The sequence below is a fragment of the Ochotona curzoniae genome, unplaced genomic scaffold (genome assembly GCF_017591425.1).
Source record: "Ochotona curzoniae isolate NIBS_2020 unplaced genomic scaffold, NIBS_Ocur_1.0 scaffold_4701, whole genome shotgun sequence".
Lineage (NCBI taxonomy): Eukaryota > Metazoa > Chordata > Mammalia > Lagomorpha > Ochotonidae > Ochotona > Ochotona curzoniae.
This window is the reverse complement of record NW_024467122.1, coordinates 73,598,438-73,622,664: the sequence shown is the minus strand read 5'-3', so window position 1 is coordinate 73,622,664 and position 24,227 is coordinate 73,598,438. Positions and strand designations below refer to the sequence as shown.

General features: G+C 49.4%; 1 protein-coding gene across 1 annotated transcript; it reads left to right on the top strand.

The window, feature by feature from the left end:
* The first annotated feature begins 12,132 nt into the window (after positions 1–12,132).
* On the top strand, positions 12,133–22,462 carry LOC121149415 (retinaldehyde-binding protein 1). Its single transcript, XM_040970052.1, has 7 exons — positions 12,133–12,144; positions 12,346–12,474; positions 14,202–14,406; positions 15,667–15,845; positions 20,452–20,610; positions 21,981–22,091; positions 22,304–22,462. The coding sequence occupies exons 1-7, from the start codon at positions 12,133–12,135 to the stop codon at positions 22,460–22,462; spliced, it is 954 nt and encodes a 317-aa protein (XP_040825986.1).
* The last annotated feature ends 1,765 nt before the right edge of the window (positions 22,463–24,227 follow it).

Below are 24,227 nucleotides of genomic sequence, written 5' to 3'. Positions count from 1 at the left end.
AAAAAAGTAAACTCGGTCTGAGAAAAGCAAACCCAAGGAAAATTGTGACAAAGAACTGAAAGAAACAGCAGTCTTATGATGTAATAGTCAGGAAAAAACAGCCCCTAACTTTATTGTTTTATGATTCTATTTGTACCTATTAGTAAGCTATTTTTCAAAATACTGTGCAAGTGATTTTGGCCTACAAAAGACAGGTGATGTAGCGACTTGGTACGGATGTGCCACCCTCCTGCGTGAGGAACTGGCCTCCGTCCCAGCGCGCTGGCATCTGAATAAATCCTCCTGCTTTTGCATCAAGCCTCGTCTTCGTTGATCATTGGGAAGACTCACTTTCTTGAGAGTTGGTAAGGCTGTCCTCACTTCACGCGGCCTTACAATGTCAGAGGTAGAAAAGATTCCAGAAGTTAGCAGCTTGATTCCCCACCCCCTTCTGTATCTATTAATCGCATGTCATATTTAATTTGGACTACATTAATTGGTATGACTGAGTGCATCATAACTAAAAATAATCCCTTGGCCTGTCCCTATTAGCATTCTATATTCTAATCAAGTGGCTTTACAACTTTTGTCCACATCTTTAAGAATAATTTTTTTAGGGCAATTGTTAGAGTCCAGGATAAAGCCTCCTGGATGTCAGTGTCCAAGCTAGTCAACCCCCAGAGAAAAGAGTCTCGCTGTAATGCAAGCAGCAAACAGTTTATTGGGCCAGCATACTGGGGTCAGATGGTACTTGGGGCAAGCAGGCCAGCCGCCCAAGCAGCCCAAGACAGAAGATTATATAGGCCCTTTTGAGCTGAGAAATACATCAAAAGTAACAACCTTAGACATGTTAATTTTTAAAAAAGATTTATTTATTTATTGGAAAGTCAGATAGAGAGGAAGATCTTCTGTCCAATGATTCACTCTCCAAGTGAACACAATGGCCAGACCTGAGCCAATCTGAAGCCAGGAGCCAGGAACTTCTTCTGGGTCTCCCACAAGGGTGCAGGGTCCCAAAGCTTTGGGCCGTCCTTGACTGCTTTCCCAGGCCACAAGCAGGGAGCTGGATGGGAAGCAGGGCCACTGGGACTAGAACTGGCGCCCAGGGCATTCAAGGCGACATGCTGAGGGGCCCTAGACATGTTAATTTTTATGGCCTTCAGGGGCAGGCAGTCAGTTCCGTTCCCATTCCCATTATCTTTATTGCTCATCCCATTCTCACACCCTTATTTTCCTCCTGTTCCTGGGACTGGAGAAGAATTATGCCCTTGCCCCCACGCAACTGGGTTCACAAAGTTGCAGGGCAGCAAAGAACAGATTTATCTCTAAAGCGGAATCCTCCCAAAGTCCAGGTTCCTCCTGGCCTAGCAAAGTAGCAGTTACTTCAGCACAAAGGAATCTCACACTGTCTAACAAAAACATTCCATTCTAGCATTCTAATATACTAGCATTCTAACATAGCATTCTATTATTCTAACATTTTACCCACACTCTTAACACAATGTCTTCCACCTACTACTGAGAGCTGGCAGTGCTAATCCCAAAACATTTCTCCGATGTTTGCTTCCCTCTGTCTCCACCACTATTATTACTCCAAAGCCACAATCGTCTTTCACCTGACTATTATAATAATTCCTAATTTGTTTCCCTCCACACAAATAACGTGATATTTCTGAACCAGAATCCAGGTAATACCAATGTACTCCCCTCCACCCCATCCTCATTTTAAATCCCCTCAAAATATTAAGGATTTTAAAAAGTTTTTTTAAAAAGTGTTGCAGATCCAGCCCTTGCCTAACTCCCTTCATCATGCTCTACTCCAGCCACACTGCACTGCTTTTAGTTCAAATCTCTCATTCCCTCCTGCCACAATCTCTTACACATGATCTTGTTTTTTGGAACTTTTAAGCACTCCTTCTTGGACTCCCTGCTCCCTAATCCTGCTAATTCCTACAAATCCCTCCGTCCTCTAGGCTCATTCCACACTTCCTGAAAAGCTCAGCCTGGGTTACAGCTCGCTCCTGGTTACATCTTCCCAAGACAAGAGCAAACTGTGTCACACACTACCTCAATGCTTTGTAGGATTCAGAAAAACAGAATAAAAGACAAGGCTGTTCTGGTGCAATTTTTTGAAATTCACACATGGTGTTTTCTTAATACTTAACTTCTAATTGCTTTTTGACGCTCCCTCATATATAAAGATTGAGATCAACTGAACAAGAGAATATCACAATGGCAAATGTACATGCATCTATTGCTGGAACACCCAACTTATTAATAATCATGTAAGTATAATTGCTGTACCTGGGGGTGGGCTTCATTGTAATTCATGGTAATTACTCATGACTCTAACAGTGTCTCCAACCCTTTGCACAGTACCCAGCTCATGCTAGTTAACCTAACAAACACGAAACAAATCACGGGACCTTTATAACAGACAAGACACTGCACACAGCGGCAGCGTTTTATGTTCATTTCTTTGCTCGTCCAAACAACCCTGGGAAGAACTTTCGGGATCGCAAACTGAGGAATTTCCCCAAGGTTGGAAGGCTAAGAGGGCTGAAGCCAAGTCTATTCAGACCCCTGTCCAGCACCGGGCTAAGTGGACGCAAGCGGGGCACACCAACCAGAGGTCGGGGCCAGAAGAGGCAGCTTCCGAAGGGAACGGGCAGACACATTTGCTATTAAAAAAAATCATCCTAAAACCAGAGGTGGCATGCAGCTGACGACGAGGCACACCTCCCGAGCGCCCCAGGGACGCCAGAGTACCTCAGAACGCGGGAAACCGAAGGGCCCAAGGTTGTCTGCTCGTGAGGACGTGCACGCCGCGGTCTGCCCTCAGGCCGAGCACCGCGCTGCAGCTGCCGCAGGAGCCCCGGACGCGGCTTCACCCCGCGAACCTGGCCGCGAGCGTTCTCGAAGAACGCCGGCGCGGGGGTTCCTGCGAGGCCAAGGGCAGCGGCTTCCGAGGGCGTCCGCGCCTCGTCAACACACCCGCGGCCTTCTCCCGGAGCCCCAGCTTACCGCCCGGGGACGCCGACGCTCCGCCGCCAAGCTGCGCCACAAACTTCCAAAAAGCCCGCTCCGCCGCCCGACGCAGCCGCTTTCCCGCCAGCCCGAGCAGCCGGCCCGCCCCCTCGACGAACTTCCGCCCCCTCCGCGAACTTCCGCCCCCTCGGCGAACTTCCGCCCCCTCGGCGAACTTCCGCCCCCTCCGCGGACGCCGCCGGGATGTACCAGCAAGGCAGAGAAAGGAGGGGAGCCGCCCAAGTGCCCGGCTCGTCCACTCGGAGTCACAGGGACACGAGGCCTGTCCCTGAATGAGCATGTGCGGCGTGGCCTTGGCCCAAGTTCGGGACGCTTAGTTTTCTCTCAAGTCCTACAGTCGGAGTAGTGTCTGTAGCAGGGAACCGGGCCGGTGAAGACCCCCAAGTCCTCCAGTTGGAAGCGCCAGGAAGGCGTAGCGGGTTTCCTCACAGCTTCCGGTGCTAGGGGAAGTCACCGCTCCTGCGTTAGCGGGCTTTTCGCGAAGATCTGTGTTTATGTAACCCAGACGTTAAGCTCGTAACGTGCGAAAAGCAGGGAGTGCTCAGCAAATATTAAATGTGCAGCAAGAAGCAATGCAGGATGGTTTGCTGAGTCTCCTTCAGGCCCTTGAACAGCTGGGAGTGGGAAACCGGAGATTGCAAAACTTTGTTCGGGAGAGCAGTGAGGAACGGCTGCCGGGAGGGCGCTCGGGACTGCCGAGGGGAGCACGTTGTCCCCACGAGGTCCTGGGCTGATGGGCAGCTGGGGGTGGCGGGAGGGAGAAGGAGCGGGTGGGGGGCAATGCAGGGGCCCCGGGGTTGGGCTTGCCCCGTTTGGGTGTTGGGTGCGCATCCCTCTGGGCGTGGGGAGGCTAGTGAGCGGCTTTGCGGTGCACGCCTGGTCCTGGCTAAGTATTTTGTCCTCATACCATGTTCCTATTGAGAGAGGAGTTAGACTGGGTAGTAGGCAGTTAGGGTATTCTGGGTCCCCAAGTCATTTTCTCCAATATAAAATCCCCCACCATGTATTAGATTCGCCAGAGCACGCCTCTAGCAAGGGACAAGGATGCTATTACCAATCAATTACCCACCTGAAGTATTGGCCACTACCTCCGGCCATTGTGGGAGGACCTCAGGCTGATCTCTTTATCATTGGAAGGAGAGCAGGAAGAAGTGGTACACGTCTGCCCAAGGCCTGGAATGTCCTATGTCTGGCACCTCTGTGGCCTTTTGTCCCAAGGCCAGGTAGCATGGAAACCAGGAATTTTCTTTGTTCATGGAGAAACATCTTTGAGGGAAACCTTTAAAAGGTGCATTCCTCACCGTTGATACAAGTTCGGGGTCTTGTTTTCCTCCTCCCACTACGGAGGACTAGGGTCTTTTTTACTTTTCCTCCTGCCACTATGGCAGGGGGTGAGGGTCCTTTCTATCTCAAAACCCCCTCCCGTTGCTAGGACAGGAGTTTTCTCAGCTTTTCTAACAAATCTCGCTTTAAAACTAAACTGTGTCTGCACGAATATTCTTTCTTGCAAGACAAGAATTGAAGTTGCTGCCATACTGGGGGTCAAAAATCCTGCAACACTATCCCCAGTGTAACACCCTGTTACTTTGCTAAGACCAGCAGCTGAGGGAGACAGTGATTGGCAGGGGAAGTTGAGGGATTTTGGAGGAGACACCAGAACAAGTGTAAAGCACATGGGATGGGGGGGCTGGGTGCATACCCCCAGGATTCCTCGGACCCCAAGAGGAGTATGGACCCCAAGAGGAGTATGGCCGGAGGAAGGCGGGTGATGCTCCCTTCCATTCCAAGGTTGCCTGCTAGCCGAGTTCAAAGAGCACGCTATTGAGTATATCGATGAAAGAGCTGGAAGCAGGGTCCAAGGCGCCTGGATGTCAGTGGCGGTGGCGGATACCACAGCAGTCAAACATGAAGGCAGAGCGAGTGACTAGCTAAGAAAAAATGCAGTGTCCCAGTGCCAAGAGAACAGGCTCAAACACCATAATCCTGAGTGTTGAAATCTTAAAAGATCAAAATCCCCAGCACTAGAAATCCCAAAAATCAAGGCCTTGAAAGATTAAAATCCTTAATGTTAAAATCCTAAAAGCCCCAAATCCTGAAAACTACAATTCTCATGACTAGGGGTGGGAGTGGGAAAGGGTAATATAAGAGGGATAGAAGTTCTGGGGAAGAAATTGGCTGTGCATTACAATTATGAAGCTTTAGTTTTAAAAATTCCTCATTTATCTATGTTAGCATTCTTCTTAGCTGATGAATTGCCAGGGAGCTTTTACTGAATTAAGTCACGAGTGCCTGAAGTAGCCAGCAAAACAACTGAGTAGTTAAAAAATAATTGTGTGTGACTGGCTAAAAAGACATTCAGTGGTGGTCTTACTCAGTCACTGGTGTTGTTTTCATCAGAATCGTGTCTGTATATGAGCACCCAAGGAATAGATTTCTTCCCCATAGCCAAAATGACAGAACCATATCACAGAAAAGAGAAAGACCTGGCCCAGCGACGTGGCCTAGCAGCTAAAGTCCTCGCCTTGAACATGCCAGGATCCCATATGGGCACCAGTTCTAATCCCAGCAGCTTCACTTCCCATCCAGCTCCCTACTTGTGGCCTGGGAAAGCAGTCAAGGACAGCCCAAAGCTTTGGGACCCTGCACCCGTGTGGGAGACCTGGAAGAAGTTCTTGGATCCTGGCTTGGGATTGGCATAGCATCGGCCGTTGCGCTCACTTGGGGAGTGAATCATCGGACAGAAGATCTTCCTCTTTGTCTCTCCTCCTCTCTGTATATCTGACTTTCCAATAAAATAACTAAATCTTTTTTTTTAAAAAAAGAAAGAAAGCTTAATGGGGGTGCTCATATCAGTGTCTCTATCAGAAGAACTTTTCTGGAAGATTTATTTGAAGAGACAGATTTCACCCACTGGTTCACTCCCCAGGTGGCGGGACTGTCAGGATTAGAACTGGTGCCCACATGGGATCCTGGCCCATTCAAGGTAAGGACTTTAGCTGCTAGGCCATGGCACCAGGCCCAATGATCCCATTATAACTCAGTGTCTATAAGGAGCCTCTGTCCAAATACAGCCAAATTCTAGGGATTGAACAGGAGCATGTGAATTTAGCCTGGGGAAAGGCTCAGTAGACCAAGAATATCATCTTACAGATGAAGCAACCCAGGGCTAAGAGAGTCAATGGTTTGAAGCAGGTTGGTCTAGGCCCAGGACTGTTAAGAGACCTTGCCTCTGTCCCTGCCGCCGGGATTAGAACTGGCACCCATATGGGATCCTGGTGCATGCAAGGCGAGGATCTTAGCCGCTAGGCTACTGTGCCAGGACCCTGGAAACAGTTTCTAACATAACATGACCCAGCTCATGCAGATACCATGGCTTCACGCTGCACTTTGAATAGTAGCAAGATTTGGATTACGATTCTGTCCATGGAGAGTTAGAATATGAAGCACTCATGTCACCTAAAAAGTTCCAATCATCACGCAAAGAAATTGAAAACGTGAAATTAATATATTTTAACCCAGTGTATCCAAAACACTATCATTTCAGAAGCTTAAGCCATATAGAAATCATCCAACATACTTTCATTCTTTGCACTCTCTTCAACATTTAGTAAGCATTTTCTGATGAAGGGATCTTCAGAGTGTTCCCAGCTGCGGAATCGGTGCCGGAGGCTGGCAAGATGCCCATGTCCCACATCAGAGAGCCTGGGTTCATTTCTCAGCTTCCGTTCCTCACTCGTGCCAATGCAGACCCTGTGTTCATTCATGTTGGAGACTGGATTGAGTGTTGGCTCCTGGATCCAGCCTCTATCCAGCTGTGGCTGTTCAGGCATCTGGGGAGTGAGAAGTAGTTGGGAACTCTCTCTTCTCCACTTCTCTCTTCTCCACTCCATATATATATATATGTAAAAATCATAATAAATAATTAGCATTTTTTTCTTAGCAGAAATTATCATAAAAGTTGATGTTGAAAAATATGATGAAAACACATACTTAAGATATCCCAAACTTAGTAAACTTGAATTCAGTATCAGTTTTTTTTAATGTATTGATATATATATATATTAAGATTTATTTTATATTCATTACAAAGTCAGATATATAAAGAGAGGAGAAACAGAGAGGAAGATCTTCCACCCAATGATTTACTGTAAGTGAGCGCAATGGCCGGTGCTGCACCGATCTGGAGCCAGGATCCAGGAACTTCTTCCAGGTCCCAATGCTTTGGGCCGTCCTTGACTGCTTTCCCAGGCCACAAACAGGGAGCTGGATGGGAAGTGGAGCTGCCGGGATTAGAACCAGCATCCTTATGGGATCCTGGCACGTTCAAGGCGAGGACTTTTAGCTGCTAGGCCACGCCGCCGGGCCCAGTATCAGTTTTTATATTAACATTCTATCAAAGAAAAGTTCAGTTCTTGGATCAAATCGTTCCCATTCCAAGTGCTGAAAAAGCTACATGTGCCCGAGGCTACTGTGTAGGACAGACAGGACTGGGGAGAATGAAAGGAAGGGTCCTAGGTGCCAGAGAGAACTTGAGAAACAAACAGCCAAGAGTTACAAGCAGCCAGAGCAGGGGCCCTGGGAAGGGACTGTTGGCAGGGAAGGGCCTCAGGGCACTTGGAGCACCTAGCATCTAAATGCCTGGCAGGAAAGGGCCTCAGGGCACTCAGGGGCACCTAGCATCTAAATGCCAGCCACTGCAGCCTGCTCAAGGGGAGAGTGTGCAGAGGCAGGATGCCCTTCATCAGGGTCCATCTCATAGCCTAGGCCATCCGGAGAGGGTATGCGAGGTAAAGAAATCCCATACCTGTGCAATAGGAACAGGTAGAAAAGCCAGACGGGACCCCTTTCTCTCTTTTTTTAAGATTTATTTATTTGGGGGCCTGGCATGGTGGCCTAGTGGCTAAAGTCCTGGTCTTGTACGCACCGGAATCCCATATGGGAGCCGGTTCTAATCCCAGCAGGCCCCACTTCCCATCCAGCTCCCTGCTTGGCCTTGGGAGAACAATTGAGGACGGCCCAAAGCCTTTGGATCCTGCATCCACGTGAGAGACCCAGAAGAAGCTCCTAGCTCCTGGCTTCGGATCAATGCAGCTCCAGCCGTTGCGGCCAATAGGGGAGTGAATCACTGGACGGAAGATCTTCCTCTCTGTCTCTCCTGTCTTTATTGGAAAGGCAGATCTGTGCAACTGATTTTATTTATAAAAATAAAATAAATATTTTAAAAAATGATTGATTTATTTTGGCGCCTGGCACAGTAGCCTAGCTACCTCTCCTGGGTCTCCCATGCGGGTGCAGGGTCTCAAGGCCTTGGGCTGGCCTCTACTGCTTTTCCAGGCCACAAGCAGGGAGCTGGATGGGAAGTGGAGCAGCCAGGACAGGAACCAGTGCCCATACGGGATCCCAGCCCGTGCAAGGCAAAGACTTTAACCACTAGGCTAACATGCTGGCATGAGTTTCTAAGCAAATAGTGAAAACAAGGAACTTCTTGCCTTGGGAATCCTGGAAAGAATGTGCTACTCCCATCTCCATCCCTGTGGAATATTAGAGCTGAGGCTTAGGGCTGCACCTGCAGGGAGCCTGGGGGCTTTCAGCCAGAGCCTATTGATTCTGCACATGAGGAACTGAGGGTACCAATGGGCTTGTTTTCCAGTGTTAGGAGCCAGGCCCCTGGGCTGAGCACCTCACTGACATCTGTGTCCAGTCACGCCATGAGCCTGGCCCCGGAGTTACCTCCACTTCTCAGAGGAGAAAACGGAGATGCTAAGTGGTGAGCAACCCCTAGCAGCCAGAAAGGGCTGGGGCTGGGATCTACAAGGGGGCAGTCTGGCACGGTCTGACCACTGGATGATGGGTCCGCATGCCTTGTCCTCCGCCCTCCTCTGGCTCTGTCTTTACCAGTGACCTTGCCGGACAGCCACATTTCCTCCTGGAGTGAGAAGTGGGGCGGCAGCCCTGCGGACTGGGGAGACGTGGGCAATGGACTGAGTGCGGGGAGCAGCCGTTATATCTTCAGTCAGGTTTGCAGTCCCCTTCTTCTCTTTGCACACTTTGCCCTGGAGCCAGGGTACTCACTCTGCTGGGATTTGCAAAAAAAAAAAGAGGGCAGAGAGGGGGGACTGGAGCTGGCCCAGCTCCCACGACCGGCCGGCTTCCACACGGCTGAACAGGAATTCTGGGCAGGAGCACACAAAGGAGAGCTTTGATGCACCTCCTGCCAGGCGCTGGCTGTTCCCCTCTGCCTGCTGGTGCTCTGCCTGCCCCGCTCTGGGCCTCCGGGGAATCTGATTTAGCAGGAGGCTGTGGGCAGTGAGTAGCTCCTTGTGACAAAGTAATCCCAACCGGCTGACTGAACCTGCCCCCCAGGAAAGGCACCTCCAGAGCCCCAGCACGATTCAGGCACCCGGTGGCTCCAAGGAGGAGCTGCTGACCCGGCAGGTGAGTCAGTATCCAGCAACCTGCCTGGACCAGAGAACCCAGTCCTGGGGTGAGGAATCAAGGGAGGTCCGGGGAGGCCCCATCCCAGCCCCAGGTTGGCCCTGACCAATCTTGGCCAGTTTAGCAAACGTGTGAATTTCAGGTGAGCAACAGGTACTTTTTGAGTGTAATATGTCCCAAATTTGGCATGGAACAAAGCATTTGTTGTTCACTTAACATTCATACGTACTCGGGTGTCCTGCGTTCCTTCTGACAACCTTGACCGGCAGCGAACAGCCTGGGCCTGATGTGAGAGGTGAGTTTTCACTCATTTCTTCATTAATTAGTGCTTTTAAAAAAAAACCATAGTTAACAGCTTGGGCACGTGTAGAAATCAGTTGCCATACTTGCTTTAGCTCTGTGCTTTAAAGATGTGAGATCATGTCCTGCTGTTCACTTTACCGGCCAAGGGTATCCTGCTCTGTCCCGCCTGCCCGGGCTCCTTGGACTTGCCAGTCCTGTTTGGGAAACAGCTGAGAGATGGCACGGCAGCACTTCAGGCTGGCCCTCTATATCCAGCAGCCAGAGATGGTCGTGGCTTAGGTTTGGTTCTCAAGGATGAATCAGCCCCTGTAGCCTCCCTGTCCTCTTGGGGGCTGCGCAGTGGGAAGGGTGGGAAACAGGCAACCCTCAGACATGCTTGGGGAAGCTCCGGGTCTCTTTGTAGAGTCAGAATGATCAGTATGATGCTAAGAAAGGGAAGGGAGCCATTTTCCAGCGAGATATTGTGCCTGGTGCATTACAGGAATTACATGGTCGGCATGACAATTCTTTTTGGTAGGTGCTATTATTATGTTTCATTACCTGACAGACGCTGAAGCCCAGACACGTTTGATAATTTGCCTAAGGTCCGATAGCTAGTGAGGGATTGAGCCTAACTCCAACCCAGGTCCCTCTGACTTTTAAGATTTTGATGATGTCTGTTGTTGTTGGGACTTTGCTTGGAGATGTCTTAGCTCCAGGTGTCAGACTTGGTAGGGTGGGTATTTGGCATAGCACTTGACACCACCCAATTTCAGAATACCTGGGTTCAAGTTCTGGCTTCACTTCTGATTCCAGCTTCCTGCTAATGCAGACCCTGGGGGCAGCAGTGACGGCTCAGTTGCTTGAGTCCCTTCCACAGCTGTAGATGACACAGATGGAGCTCCAGGCTCCTGGCTTCAGTCTGGCCCACTGCTGGCTATTGCAGGCATTTGGGGGAGTGAACCGGTAGGCGAGAGATCTCACTGTGTTTTTGCCTTTCTAAACAAGCAAGCACACAAGTTTGAACAAACAGGTGTGATGTCAGGCATAGGTTCAAGTCCTAGCTGTGCCACTTCTATGGGTAGGTGACACAACTGAACAAAAGGACCCACAGGTACTAGAAACGTTTCGGCAGGAGTGGAGACAGTCCAGAAACAGAACAGCAGGAAGACGTATGAGTGACCAGATTGTCACTGCAGGCTGTCATGGCCAAGCATCGCCTATGTGTACAATAATCATATCCCATAATATTTTTAAAAGATGTATTTATTTATTTGAAAGGCAAAGTGACAGAAAGACAGAGACAGCAAGACAGAGACTGAGGTTTACCCAGTGGTTCATCCCTGAAATGACCACCACAGTCATATCTGGGGCCAGGCTAAAACCAGAACGAGCAACTGCATCTGGGTCACCCATTCAGCTGGCAGGGGCAGAAGCACTTGCGCCATTTTCTGCTGGTGTTTTTGTTTGTTTGTTTTTTTTTTCCAGTGCAGCAGCAGGAGGCTGGATAGGAAATGGAGCAGCCAGAACTAGAACTGGCACTCCAATATGGGACACTGGTGTTGCAAGTGGCAGCTTAAACTGTTACACCACATTTTTGCTCTGGATTTTATCAGCTTCCTACCTCATTTTATAGGAGACAACCAGGACTCCTGATCATTCACACAGCCTGCACGTGGAAGCTGCCAGGTCCGACTTTTGAGCTGATACGAAGTCGCAACTTGGGTTTGAGTCTTGATCCTCAGCTGTTTTGGGTTGTACTATCCTGGACAAATCGCTTCTCCCTTGGCCCTGCTTCCTCTTAATGTGAAATAGACAAAAAAAAAATACCAATAATTCCATTTGAGATGATGGAGTTGAAAATACCTAGTGTGGCACAGAGCCTAGAACACATACCCACTGTCTTGGTTACATAACGGTCACCAACATGCCTGAGGATGAAAGTACTGGGGAAAGAGCTGCCCCCTGGGCTGGGAGCTGGGGGAAGTGGCCACAGAAGGGGCAGGGGGCTGACATCTCCTGCAGTGGTTACCTAATTGAGCATGGAGTCTGATTCTGGGCTTTTTCTCAGTTGAGGTTTGAGGGATTTGTGTGTCCCTTCTCAAAGCAAGTTTGCCAAGGGTAGCTCAGACCCATCTTCTCCAGAGCCACCAGGGGGCGCTCCCTGGGAACCAGTCGTGACCTCCAGACAGCATCACAAGGTGGTGGGGGTGGAAGGATGGGACCGCACCTGCCTTTCAAACAAATGCCCCTGGTGGTTCTGAGCCAGCCGATACAACTCCAGAATGGTGTCTCTAACACCCTGACTTCCTAGGTCAGGACCGCGGGGGAGGCCAGGAGTGAGAACACAGAGTCTTTCTTTGGAGGACTGAGTCTCCCAGAGGCAGTATGTCAGAGGGGGTGAGTACTCCAACCTCCACCTTTCTGCTTTCTTCTCGCCCTCCTATTGCTTCTCCATCATCCACACCTTGACAACCTCCCAGTGGGCTCTGACCTTGGGCAGAAGTGCTAGGTGCACTGAGCCAGCCATTGGCTATGCTCCCTTATACTGGTGGGGGACAGGGATGGGTTCTCACTTCTTCCTAACCCCTTTCTGCCCAGGTGGGCACGTTCCGCATGGTCCCAGAAGAGGAGCAGGAGCTCAGGGCTCAACTGGAGCAGCTCACAACCAAGGACCATGGGCCTGTCTTTGGCCCATGCAGCCAGCTGCCCCGCCACACCTTGCAGAAGGTGAGGCAGGCAGAGATGCAGGGAGGGGCAGCTTTGGGAGCTGATACAGGGTGAAGGTGGGTGGGGTGGGGTGGGGAGGACCATCACAGAGTACCCCAGCCTGTAGAGGGTGTAGCCCCAGTTTTCCAGGTCAACCTGTTCATCCTGGACACCTGGAAAGTCAGGGCTCCATTGGATGGACACCTAGGCCAGCCTAATCTGTGACTGCAATCTGGGGTTTCTGGATTAGGGACCATCCTGGAGTCAGATGTGGAGAACATTGGCTTCAACGTGGCCCTGGAGTATAGGGTCCTGCTGCTGCCCCCACTGGACAGGCAAAAGGCCCAAGTTCCAGCTTCCCCCACTCTGGGTCTCGCTTTCCGAACCTAGGAATACAGCGTTAAACTAGCTCAGCGATGACCAGACTGTATTCTGTGGATTGAGGGGTAGGGGTCGGGGATAAGAGGTAGCTGAGCTGGGCAACCCAATGGAAGGAGGCACTGGCTCCCCCTCCTTTTGCTCTCACCCTCAGGCTGTCTTCTCAGGTGAGTCCTTCCGGCCCAGCCAAGGGGAGGAAAGTGAGGTTCGGAGGCAGGAGGCAGACTGCCATCTGCTGGGGGCTCTTTTTGTTTTGTTTTTCCTTTTGAAAGGATCTGAGTGAGGTTTGAGACAGCAGAATGAGGTAGTTAAAAGTGGAGCAGTACGGACCAGTGTGCAGTGCAGTGGGTAAAGCCTTTGGCCTGCAGTGCCCACATCCCATATGAGCGCTGGTTTGTGTCCCAGCTGCTCCACTTCTGATCCAGCTCCTGCTGATGGCTTAGGAAAAGCAGCACAATTGCTTGGGCCCTTGCTGCCCATGTGGGAGACCTGGAGTGGACCAGTGGATAAAAGATTGTGCTCTCTCTACCCCTCTCCCCGCCTCTTTCTTTGTAACTTTTGCAAATGAATAAGTAATCTTAAAGAAAAATTGTGGTCACCATAGAAATGTCTAGGTGATCCTGGATAAGAATACGTTCGCATCCGAGCCTCAGTCTACTCATCTGAGAGATGGGGAGAATACCCACCATGCTGGGTTGTGGCACAGATTGAAAACCAAGGTCACAGACCGCCGCTGGGATGCTGGCATCTGATGTCAGAGTGCCTGAGACTGCCTGAGATGGACACCCACCTCTGCTTCAGGTCCAGCATTCCCACTGATGCACCTGCGAGGCAGTAGATGATGGATCCACATAGCTGAGTTTCTGCCACCCAGGAGGGACACTAGGTTAGAGCTTCTGGCTCCTGGCTTCAGCCTGGCTCAGCTCTGGCTGTTGTAGGAAAATAGGGAATGAATCAATGGATGGAAAGCTTTCTCTCCTCTCTTCTTTCTCTGTCACTGTTGTTTACAAGTATAAAAAAACAAACAAATAAATCTTAAACAAAAATAAAAGAAAAACAAAAAGATAATGGATTCACAGGACTTAGCAGGATGCTGAATAAGGGCTAAGCGGAGGCCATTCCAGTGAGACAGACACCCTCTTCCCCTCATTCTGCCAACGCCACCAGGATGGGCAGTTCGACCTAATTTTCTCCAAACACAGCAACCTGTTGTGCTGCCAGTGCAGGCACTGCGCTTGCGGGCAGGAGGGCAGCTGTGGTCCCTAGCTGTGGTCACGCGCGGCCCTCCAGGCCAGCGCGACTCTGGTGTACAGGAAGCTCATTGCCAAGTTTCTTTTCCTCCTCTGCATCTACACCCTGCCTTGCGCCAGGCCAAGGACGAACTAAACGAGAAGGAGGAGACCCGGGACGAGGCCGTGCGAGAGCTGCGAGAACTGATGCAGGCGCAGGCGGCCACTGGCGACGAGCTGGCTGTGGCGGTGGCCGACAGGATGCGAGAACGCGACAGCGCCTTCCTCCTGCGCTTCATCCGCGCGCGCAAATTCAACGTGGGCCGCGCTTACGAGCTCCTCAAAGGTGAGGGGTGCAGCTCCGGACAGGAGGTAAGGGCGGGAGAAGAATCCGCCTCCATGGGACTGCAAGACCCTCGCTCTCAGCCTCCTCTCCTTACCGGTAACATGATGCCTGGGAACAATGGGCTTTCAGTGCTGGCAGTGAACCGATGAACGAATGAGCCTGACTGACACCACCCGGGTTCTGGCGCTCTAGCCCCTCTCTCCCAGCCTTGGGACTCAGTGAGTGTATGGCCGAGGGGAGCATTTCCTTTCTGGCCTTCCCCTGCAGGGCTGCAAGGAGCCGTGTGTGGCACCTGGGTCACTGCAGGTCCCAAAGCTCGTGGCCGTGGCACTGGGGATGATGGGAACAGCTCTAGCTGTCAGTCCTGGGGTCAGTAACAGAATACTGACACCCTCTCCTTCCCCTCCCCTAGTCCCCAGTCCTCTTGGAATTTACGCTCTCACAGTGGAAATAACATGAATAAAGCAGACAGAATAAAATAAAACATGCAGTGTTCCCTGGTGATGAGGGAAAGAGAACAGCGGAGAAGGGCACATGTCCAGGATGGAACAGCTGACACCACAGCTAGAGTGGGCATGAAAGCCATAACCCAGAGGCCACTCTTAGCAGGAGAAAGGTGAAGGGTGAGATTTGCCTGGAGGACTCCATACAGGGAGGAGTTGGCATGGCTTCTTCCTGGTACATGCTGGCACAGCCTGCTGGCATCCCCTGGCACACACTGCTGGAACACCTGCTCTGGGCCCAAACTTCCCAGGTACTTAAGATGTGGTGAGGGAGGCAGCCTGCAGGGGTGAGGAACTGCTCAGAAAAGGGATGGCTGGGCTTGTGGGGCAGCAGGTGGTGCTGTGGCCATGAAGGGCCTCAGACCCGCCTGGGGTTTGTATTTGATTCAGGAGTTCCTTCTAGTCCTACCCACACCCTCACTATACCAAGATTTCTTGTCTTCATGAGAAAGAAAATAAGTAGCAATCACCTTCATATTTAGGTCTAGATCTGGTGTTTGCACAGTTTACAGTGATGGCCACAGCTTGAATCTTCTGACTGACTCACGATTTGGTGAAATGGGCTGTTGTCATCATGATTTGGTGAAATGGGCTGTTGTCAGACCTGGGAGGATGCTGTCAGTCTCCCCCCAGACTGTGTGTGGAGGAGCCAGGCAGGGGTCCAGGTCTCTGCCTCCCGCTCTGGGCCACTTCAGAAGGTGCACAAGGCAAGGAGGGCCTGGTACCCTAAGGGGCTCCTCACGTCTCCCACCTGTAGGTTACGTGAACTTCCGGCTACAGTACCCCGAGCTCTTCGACAGCCTGTCCCCAGAGGCCGTTCGCTGTACCATTGAGGCTGGCTACCCCGGTGTCCTCTCAAGCCGGGACAAGTATGGCCGAGTGGTCATGCTCTTCAATATTGAGAACTGGCACTGTGAGGAAATCACCTTCGATGAGGTCAGTGACAGCTTCCCTGGCCTTCTCCCTTGTCCCCTCACCCCCAGCCTTTGTGGGACTCTCGGTCTTGGCTCCCAGAGGGAGAGGTCTGTAGAGGACAGGGCAGGTACCTGCTGCACAGACTTTGCAGGGATGCTCTGGAGCAGCTGGGAAGACTTTGCAAGCCACTTCTATGAGGCTGTCCTTGGATCCCTATCCGATGCCAAGTGGGGCAACGGCTGTGGGCCATGAACTGGGGGCAGTGCTGTCAAAAGCAGAAAGGGATTGCTGTGCTATGGGGCTGGAAGAGATCTGCAGGGCGCGCCTTCCAACCTGCTGAGCAGCCGAGCTCTTTTCACTTGGCGCTAAGGTGTTAGATTTTGCTTGAGAGAGCTCTTGAGAAAGCCGTCTAGATTGGGGCATCAGAGTTTGTCTTTGGAGAGCTCCAGCTTGTGTCATGAGCCGTAAAAGGATTTTTTACATAAAAAAAAAAAAAAACCAAAAACCTCATTTTGGAAAATGCTATGTAGTTGCCCTAACACATTTTATTGAAATGTGCATTGTTTCTCAATGACTCGAGATGCAATCTTCATCATATTCTATGTGAAGGTCTTCAAGAAGTTTGTGGAAAATGCATATTATGTTTATCTATCTATCTATATATATATGTAGATATATATCTATATATAACTATGCATGGGTTTCAAAATTTTGCACCAAAATAAACTTATCCTTTATTATGTTTATGTATTTATTTGAGAAGCTGAGAGACAGGCAGAGAGAGACAGTTGAGAGAGTTTTTCATTCTGTGATGATAGGAAGGGGCTGCAGTTGGGGCAGGGCTAGTGGAAGCTGGGAGCTCGCTCCAGATCTGCCATGTGGGTGACAGGGACTCCCTGAGCCTTCACCTGTTGCCTCCCAGGGTCTGTGTCCACAGAAGACTGGAATTGGGAGAAGCTGGGAATCGAACCCAGGCATTCTGATCTGCGATGGAGGCATTAACTGGCATCATTAACTGCTAAACAAATGGTTGCCTTTGAGTTTATCTTTTAATTCCATTTTCTATGCATTTGTGGAAGTATTCTTGTATTTTTATATGTGCTTGAGTCTGTTTCTGGGCTTTTTACTCTGTTCTATAATTCCTTTATTCTATTTGTACTCCATAACACACTGTTTGAAATTGTAATATGTTTAATGTTGATTAGGTTTAGTTATATCCTTGTTGCTCAGAGTTTTGGGGGGACCTTTCCAAGCTATTCTTCCCAACTCCAAGTTTTTATTAATTTGTTTGAAAGGAAAGAGAGAGATATCTTCCATCTGCTGGTTCACTCTCCAGAGGGCCACAAAAACCAGGGCTGGACAAAGCTAAAGACAGGAAACTAGAATTCTGTAAGCATCCTCAGCTTGTTCCAAGTATATTTGTATTTCCCATTAAATGAGGTAATAGCTTTAGCACAAATACTTCTTTTTTATTTATTTATTTTTTTATTGGAAAGTCAGATTTACAAAGAGAAGGAAAGACAGAGAGAAAGATATTCCATCCACTGGTTCACTTCCCAATTGGCCACAATGGCTGGAACTGAGCTGATCTGAAGCCAGGAGCTTCTTCTGGGTTTCTCCATGTGGATACAGGGGCACAAGGACTTGAGCTATCCTCCACTGCCTTCCCAGGCCATTGTCTGAGAGCTGGATGGGAAGGTGGGGCAGCTGGGATATAAACTGGCACCCATATGTGATCCCAGTGCATGCAAGGCAAGGACTTCAGCCACTAGGCTATCACACCGAGCCTTCCACTGATCTTTCTTTCTTTCTTTCTTTCTTTCTTTCTTTCTTTCTTTCTTTCTTTCTTTCTTTCTTTCTTTCTTTCTTTCTTTCTTTCTTTCTTTCTTTCTCTCTTTCTTCCTTCCTTCCTTTCTTTCTTTCTTTCTTTCTTTCTTTCTTTCTTTCTTTCTTTCTTTCTTTCTTTCTTTCTTTCTTTCTTTCTTTCTTTTTAAAGACTTATTTGTTTTTATTGCAAAGTCAGATATACAGAGAGGAGAGACAGAGAGGAAGAGCTTCTGGCGATGATTCACTCCCTAAGTGACTGCAATGGTTGGTGCTGCACCGATCCAAAGCCAGGAGCCAGGAAACTTCCTCCAGGTCTTCCATGCAGTTGCAGGGTGCTAAGTAAGGCTTTGGGCTGTCCTCGACTGCTTTCCCAGGCCACAAGCAGGGAGCTGGGTGGAAAGTAGAGCTGCCAGGATTAGAACTGGCACCTATATGGGAGGACTTTAGGCACTAGGCCACTGTGCCAGTCCCAGCACTTCTTTAAGGAAGAGATTTAAGTACAGGAGTATATGTGTATATATACTCTGAAATATATATATATTTTCTTTCCTAACTACTATTCACTTATTTTAGAAAATATCAGGAGGTCACACATTTAAAACCATCTATCACCCAGAGATGTGTATCAGTGATATCTTCTAATCTTTGTCTTTTATTAAAATATTTTGTTTTACTTATTTATTTGAAAAGCAGAGTGACAGAAAATGCAAGAGTAAGGTGAGAAAGAGAAGAGAAATTTCTATCTGCTGATTCCATCCCCTAGTGGCCACAGCAGCCAGGCTGGGCCACGCCAAAGCCAGGAGTCAGAAAGTCCATGAATGGCTCTCACGTGGATGGCAGGGGCTCAAACACTCGGGTAGTATAGCCGGGACTTGAACTAGCACTCTTACAGAATGCTGGTGTCTTGAGTTGTAGTTTAATCCACTGTGCTTCACACATGTTATGCACACCCCCATATTTATTTTAAAACAATGGATTCATACTACATGTTACTATACCTGTATCATTAGTCTTTTGTATCATTAAAAAATAATTTTAGGAGGTGGCCTGTGGCTTGGTGCTTAAGACACGTGTGTCCCATATCAGAGTTCAATTCCTGGCTGTGACCAGCTTTACGCCAGTGGACCCTGAGAGAAGCAATGGTGGCTCATGTGGTTGGGTTTCTGCCAACCTGATGTGATACCTGGATTGAGTTCCTGGTTCCCGGCTTTGGGGTAGCCCAGCCCCAACTGTTGTGGGCATTTGAGGGAGTGAACCAGATACTGGGATTTCTTTCTATCTCTCAAACAAATAAATAAAATTTTAAAATAATCTTTATTATTTTTTTCATATTCAGTGAGCATTTCAGACATTGTGAGCTAATATGTAATCATTGCACATATTTAGGAATAATATTTTAATTCTGGGTCAGTTTTAATTGCTCCAAGGAATTCCATTGCCGGAGTCCAGCTCCAGCTGAGTTCCGAACTCGCAAAGGGTGCGTGGATGAGGCGCAAAGAAGAAAGAAAGACAGACCACTAGGATTTCATCATAATGGACAATGCACAAAAGCTGTCCCCTTTATTTATACAAAATCAGTCAAAACTCTGGCTCAGAATTTTTACTTTTTACGTCATGGTCAAGTGGGTGTTTCTAAAGATAACTCTGCCATTTGTTTCACCTAAGGCTAGGATGTTATCCACCTGGCACCTGGCTAGGAAAAAGTTCTCAACAGATGATGCATATCAATCAGTAACACATTCCTACCACAATTCTCATTCTACAGCTTGGTCTTGAGACAGTCAAGGAAGGAAGAACTTCACAGGAGGGACCTAAAAGATCAAAGAAAGAGGGAAAGAATAGATTCCACTACACCTGAAGACAGAAAACCCTTGATTAGCATAGAATCAAAAGGGTAGTTAGCACCCTTGATTAGCATATTGCCACAGGATGCAGCCATAACAGCAATAACAGCTTTTTGGCTAAAAAAAAAAAAAAAATGGTAACAGCAACATCAGCTTCTAAGCTCCTATCGATATTTAACAGTAACTCCGCAGAGGCAGACAATGCCTAAATAGATTACAGAAATCTCAATGGGGTTGTCTGGTGTCCATGCAAATGGAGGCAGAGCTGCATTCAGGTGGTCCTAGAGACATCCGCCAAACAACCAGAAGTTCCTTGCAGCCCTGCCTGCAATGGAACAGTACTCTTCACACCTTCCTGTCTTCCACACCCATCACACGGACCCCAGCATTCCATGGCATAAACATTCCGTGATTTCACCAGTTCTTTTTATTTAGATGGGTCCCACCTTTATTGGGCTGGGTTGGGGGTATGGTGTGGTGTTTGTGATGTCCTCATCCCATATCAGATGCAAGTTTGAGTCTCAGATGCTCCATCGCAGATCCAGCTTCCTGTTAATGTGCCTGGAAAGGCAGTGGGAGGTGACGGGTGATTGGGCTGCTGCTACCCACGTGATAGATGCGATGGAGTTCACCCTGGCCCAAATCTGACTGTTGCAGGCATTTGGGAAGTGAGCCAGCAGGTGGAAAGTCTCGTTTCGTCTCTCTCTGCCACTGTGTCTTTCAAATAAATAAGCTAATATTTTTTAAAATATCTTGAACTTTGGTACTGGGAAAAAATTCTTCCATCTAACTGTGGATATGACAGTTCAGGTTATTTTCTAGGTCTACTTTCTCAAACGCAGAACATCCCAGATGGAAACCTTTGGCAAATTAAACTGAGTAGCTCGCTCCTAAAGACCTGGAGCCTGGGATCTGTTTTGGGTTGGAATTTACATCCAGTTCACTCTGTGCTTGAGATCTTGCAGGCATATTGCTTCATCCTGGAGAAGCTGCTGGAGAATGAGGAAACCCAAATTAATGGTTTCTGCATCATCGAGAATTTCAAGGGCTTCACCATGCAGCAGGCTGCGGGGCTCCGGCCTGCGGACCTCAGGAAGATGGTGGACATGCTCCAGGTGAGGCCTGGGAACTGGTCCTGGCTGGACCTCCCAGGGGGGTGAGGACACTGCAAGGCAGGCTGGCAAGGACATGAGAAGAGGCCCCTTCGTGCCACAAAGAGCAGAGTCAACTACATTTGCAACCACAGACACTTGCAAAGTGATCAACACTTTGGCAAGTTTGACTCCTTGCAAATCTTCTCTCAGTGACTCCTTGTTCCCTTTTACAAACCTGAGAACCGAGGCAGCAATCGAAGTGACTCTCAAGGTCACAGTGATAGAGTGGCAGAGGCTCGGCTTGCCCCTACCTGTGCCCATCTACAAGCTCGTGTTCTCCGTCCGTAGCTGTCATGCCACTTCTGTCTTTGAATGAGGATGAGGAAGGGATAGCATCCCGTCACTGGCAGCTCACTCCTCCTAAGGGGCCTTCAAAAACCTAGCAGAAGAGGCAGGCATTGGGTTTAGTGATTAAAATTCCTGAATCCCACTTTGGGGTGCATGGGTATGAGTCCCAGCCCTGGCTCCCACTTCCAGCATCCTTCTAATGCTCCTGGGAAGGTAGCAGATGATGGGCCAAGTGCCTGGGCCCCTGCTCCGGAGTGGGAGACCCAGCTGGAGCCCCTGACTCCTGCTTAGGCCTGACTCAGTCCTGGCTGTTGCATCTGTTGGAGGAGAGAACCAGCAAATAGAAGATCTTTGTCCTTCTCTCTTTCCTGCTGTCTCTGTCACCCTAACTTTTAAATAAACAAATAAATAAATAATAATAATAAATAAATAAAAATTAAGTTCATGGAAAAGTAAAATTATGAAAAAAACCCCTATGTATGAAATTTAATGTTTAAATTGGGAAGGGGATAAGGGAAATACCAGGAGTCTATGCAGCTGTATCATAAAATGATGATGATGATGATGATAATAATAATAATAAAAAAGAATTTCCATTTTCAAAGTGAAAAAAAAAATAGAAAAAAAGTAACTTAAACGTTTGGACCAAAATAGACTTTAATTCCATTTTCCATGAATGCTTTGAAGTGTGCTGTGTATTCTGATGTGTCAGGAGTCCTTTCTTACCCTGCTCCTTGGAAATCTGGGGATGGGGTGGGACAGGTGCATGGGAGGGGCTGACAGTAGTTCCCAGTGGTCTCCAACTAACAGTTTCCAATGAACTCCACAGACCAGTGGATTTGAAAAAGCCCAATCACCAAAAAAAAATTAGCAAGGTTGCTGTTTTGCTTCTTCGCCTAATTCTGGGGCTCATTGCCTCTGCAGGGGCAGAGTTGAGTGGTGGCCCTTCTGGGGCTTCCCACTTGCAGTGTGGGTGCCACTGGGGAAGGGACGGGATCGGGGATGGAAAGAGGAGGCCACTGGGAGTCTCTCTGCCAATGCAGGATTCCTTCCCGGCCCGGTTCAAAGCCATCCACTTCATCCATCAACCATGGTACTTCACCACCACCTACAACGTGGTCAAGCCCTTCCTGAAGAGCAAGCTGCTGGAGAGGGTGAGTGTGGGGCCTGTTGTGGAAGGATGTGATGAAGAGAGGAGGCCAGCGGGCTGAGGGCCCCACCGTCTGCACCCTGGTCCTGAACCACCCAACCCTGATGGCACAGCCTGCAGGGCCCTGCAGAAGGACCTCATGGTGCGGGGGAGGGCTTGTTCCCTGTCCTTGGCTGGAGCCCCCTCCCACTCAGCTGTCTCCTCACTGCCCTGCAGGTCTTTGTCCATGGAGATGACCTGTCTGGCTTCTTCCAGGAGATTGATGAGAACATCCTGCCGGCCGACTTTGGGGGCACCCAGCCCAAGTACGATGGCAAGGCTGTTGCTGAGCAGCTCTTCGGCCCCCGGGCCCCAGCTGAGAACACGGCCCTCTGAGGATGACTGGGCCAGGTCCCTGGGCCCTCTCAGCTGTCCTGGGGCCCAGGTTGGGCAGCGAGCTGCCTGAGGAGACTCCCAGACCTCCTTAAGCTCCTCCCTCGCTTGGGGGGGGAGGCAGTAGAGCAGAATTCCCAGGGGGCAGTTATAGTTTCACCTGTCCCTGAGTCTGTAGGACGGTAACTGGTATGCACTTGAATTTCCAATCAGACTTTTCAGTGATTTCATTTCTAACAGATGCTTGCTACTTTAGGATCTGTGATAATAGGCAAGGGGCCTGGGGTGAAAGTCCTGCCCCAACACAATAAAAAAGAAATAAAGGAGGGGGGGGTGAAAATCCCAATGACTTGATTCAGCTGACACACTGATCTTGGCACCTGCAGACAGATCGGGGTTTTCCACACCGAATTTCAGGTGGAAGCAGCTTTGCAGCAGCTTCCTATCAGGTGGCCTGCCGCGGGTCCCCTGCAGTCTCCTGCGTGCAGTGAGGGTCAGGAGCTGTGCCCTCCTCCCAGGGCAGCCATGCCATCCCACTCCATCTGCAGTGGAAGTTTCTCACCCAGAGAGCTCTGCTCTGCACCCCTTGCTTGATGGATGGCTCCGTGCATGGGCAGGCCAAGCCTTTTCCTCCAGCCATACACCTAGAGCTCTTGGCTCTTCAGACTCAATTGGTTGACAATGATGCAATGGCACTTCTCGAATCTGCATATGTTGACAAATACAAATGATTTCTTTCTCTGGAGCTGGCTTTCCTGGGATGTGTGCTCATTTTGGACAGTGAAGTTGCCCGTGAAGATCCTCTCGGGGCGGGCATGCCGCTTTCCGTGGGGAGCGGTGGCTTCTCCTGGGCGTGAGGCTCCCAGGCACTGACTGAAGCCTCACTGAGGGGCTACACATACCTGCCACCTGGAATCAGATGCCTGATACTGCTGCTGGTCACGGATGAGGGCTGACTGGCCTGGTTGCTTCCACCCAGGTAGCCGAGGGAATCGGCCCACTTCCTTCCTTGTGGGGGCTTTTGGAGCAAGACTCCAACTGGTAGGTTGTTGGTTCCATCCAGTCCCATCTGTCTTCACACTTTTGGGAATTTTCCCAATGCACTGAGAGTCCTCTTTCTTGCTTTCCAGTGAGGATATGTATAAACACATGTACAAAGTTACTTGGCTGGCAGGAAGCTGGAGTCAGGTCACAGCCAGGAATGAAACTTAGACACTCTGATTAGGGACACACGTGTCTTAAGCACTAAGCCAAATACCTGCCCCTAGAGTAATTCTTTTTAAATTTATTTTATTGATAAATAATCCTGTTGAATCTGTGCCCCCATGGGCTGTTGATATCATAGGCAATGGCTTAACTCAAGTGCCCCACAATGCCAGTCCCCGGAATTTTCTAAAGGCACACCTCTAATTATTGTTTTCTTAAGAACTTTGTTCCAAATCTGAGAGAAACAGTTCTTGGTCCCTGAGAACTTACTTGCTTCTTTTCAGAACCCAGTATACTGGGAGCCATCTTGACCTGTGACAGCCCCATCTTTACAAATGGGGTCAGTCTACACAGAAAACTGCATGTTTGCAAGTTACTGACCAGTAGGCTCAGAGGGCAGCCTTGGTTCCCTGTCAGACCTGAAGGGATGCTGTGTTCTCCTTCAAGTCCACAGAGTTAGAGCCTCAGCCCAGGGTTCCTCCTGTCAAGAAAGCCCAGGAAATTTCTTAGAAAAAGTCCCAGCTTTGGGCTCCAGTGAGCATCTCCGATTATGGGCTCGAGG

Coding starts and splice junctions, on each gene's coding strand:
- LOC121149415 (XM_040970052.1), top strand. Junction 20,611..21,980: donor AGATGGTGGACATGCTCCAG/GTGAGGCCTGGG, acceptor CTGCCAATGCAG/GATTCCTTCCCGGCCCGGTT. Junction 22,092..22,303: donor AGAGCAAGCTGCTGGAGAGG/GTGAGTGTGGGG, acceptor ACTGCCCTGCAG/GTCTTTGTCCATGGAGATGA.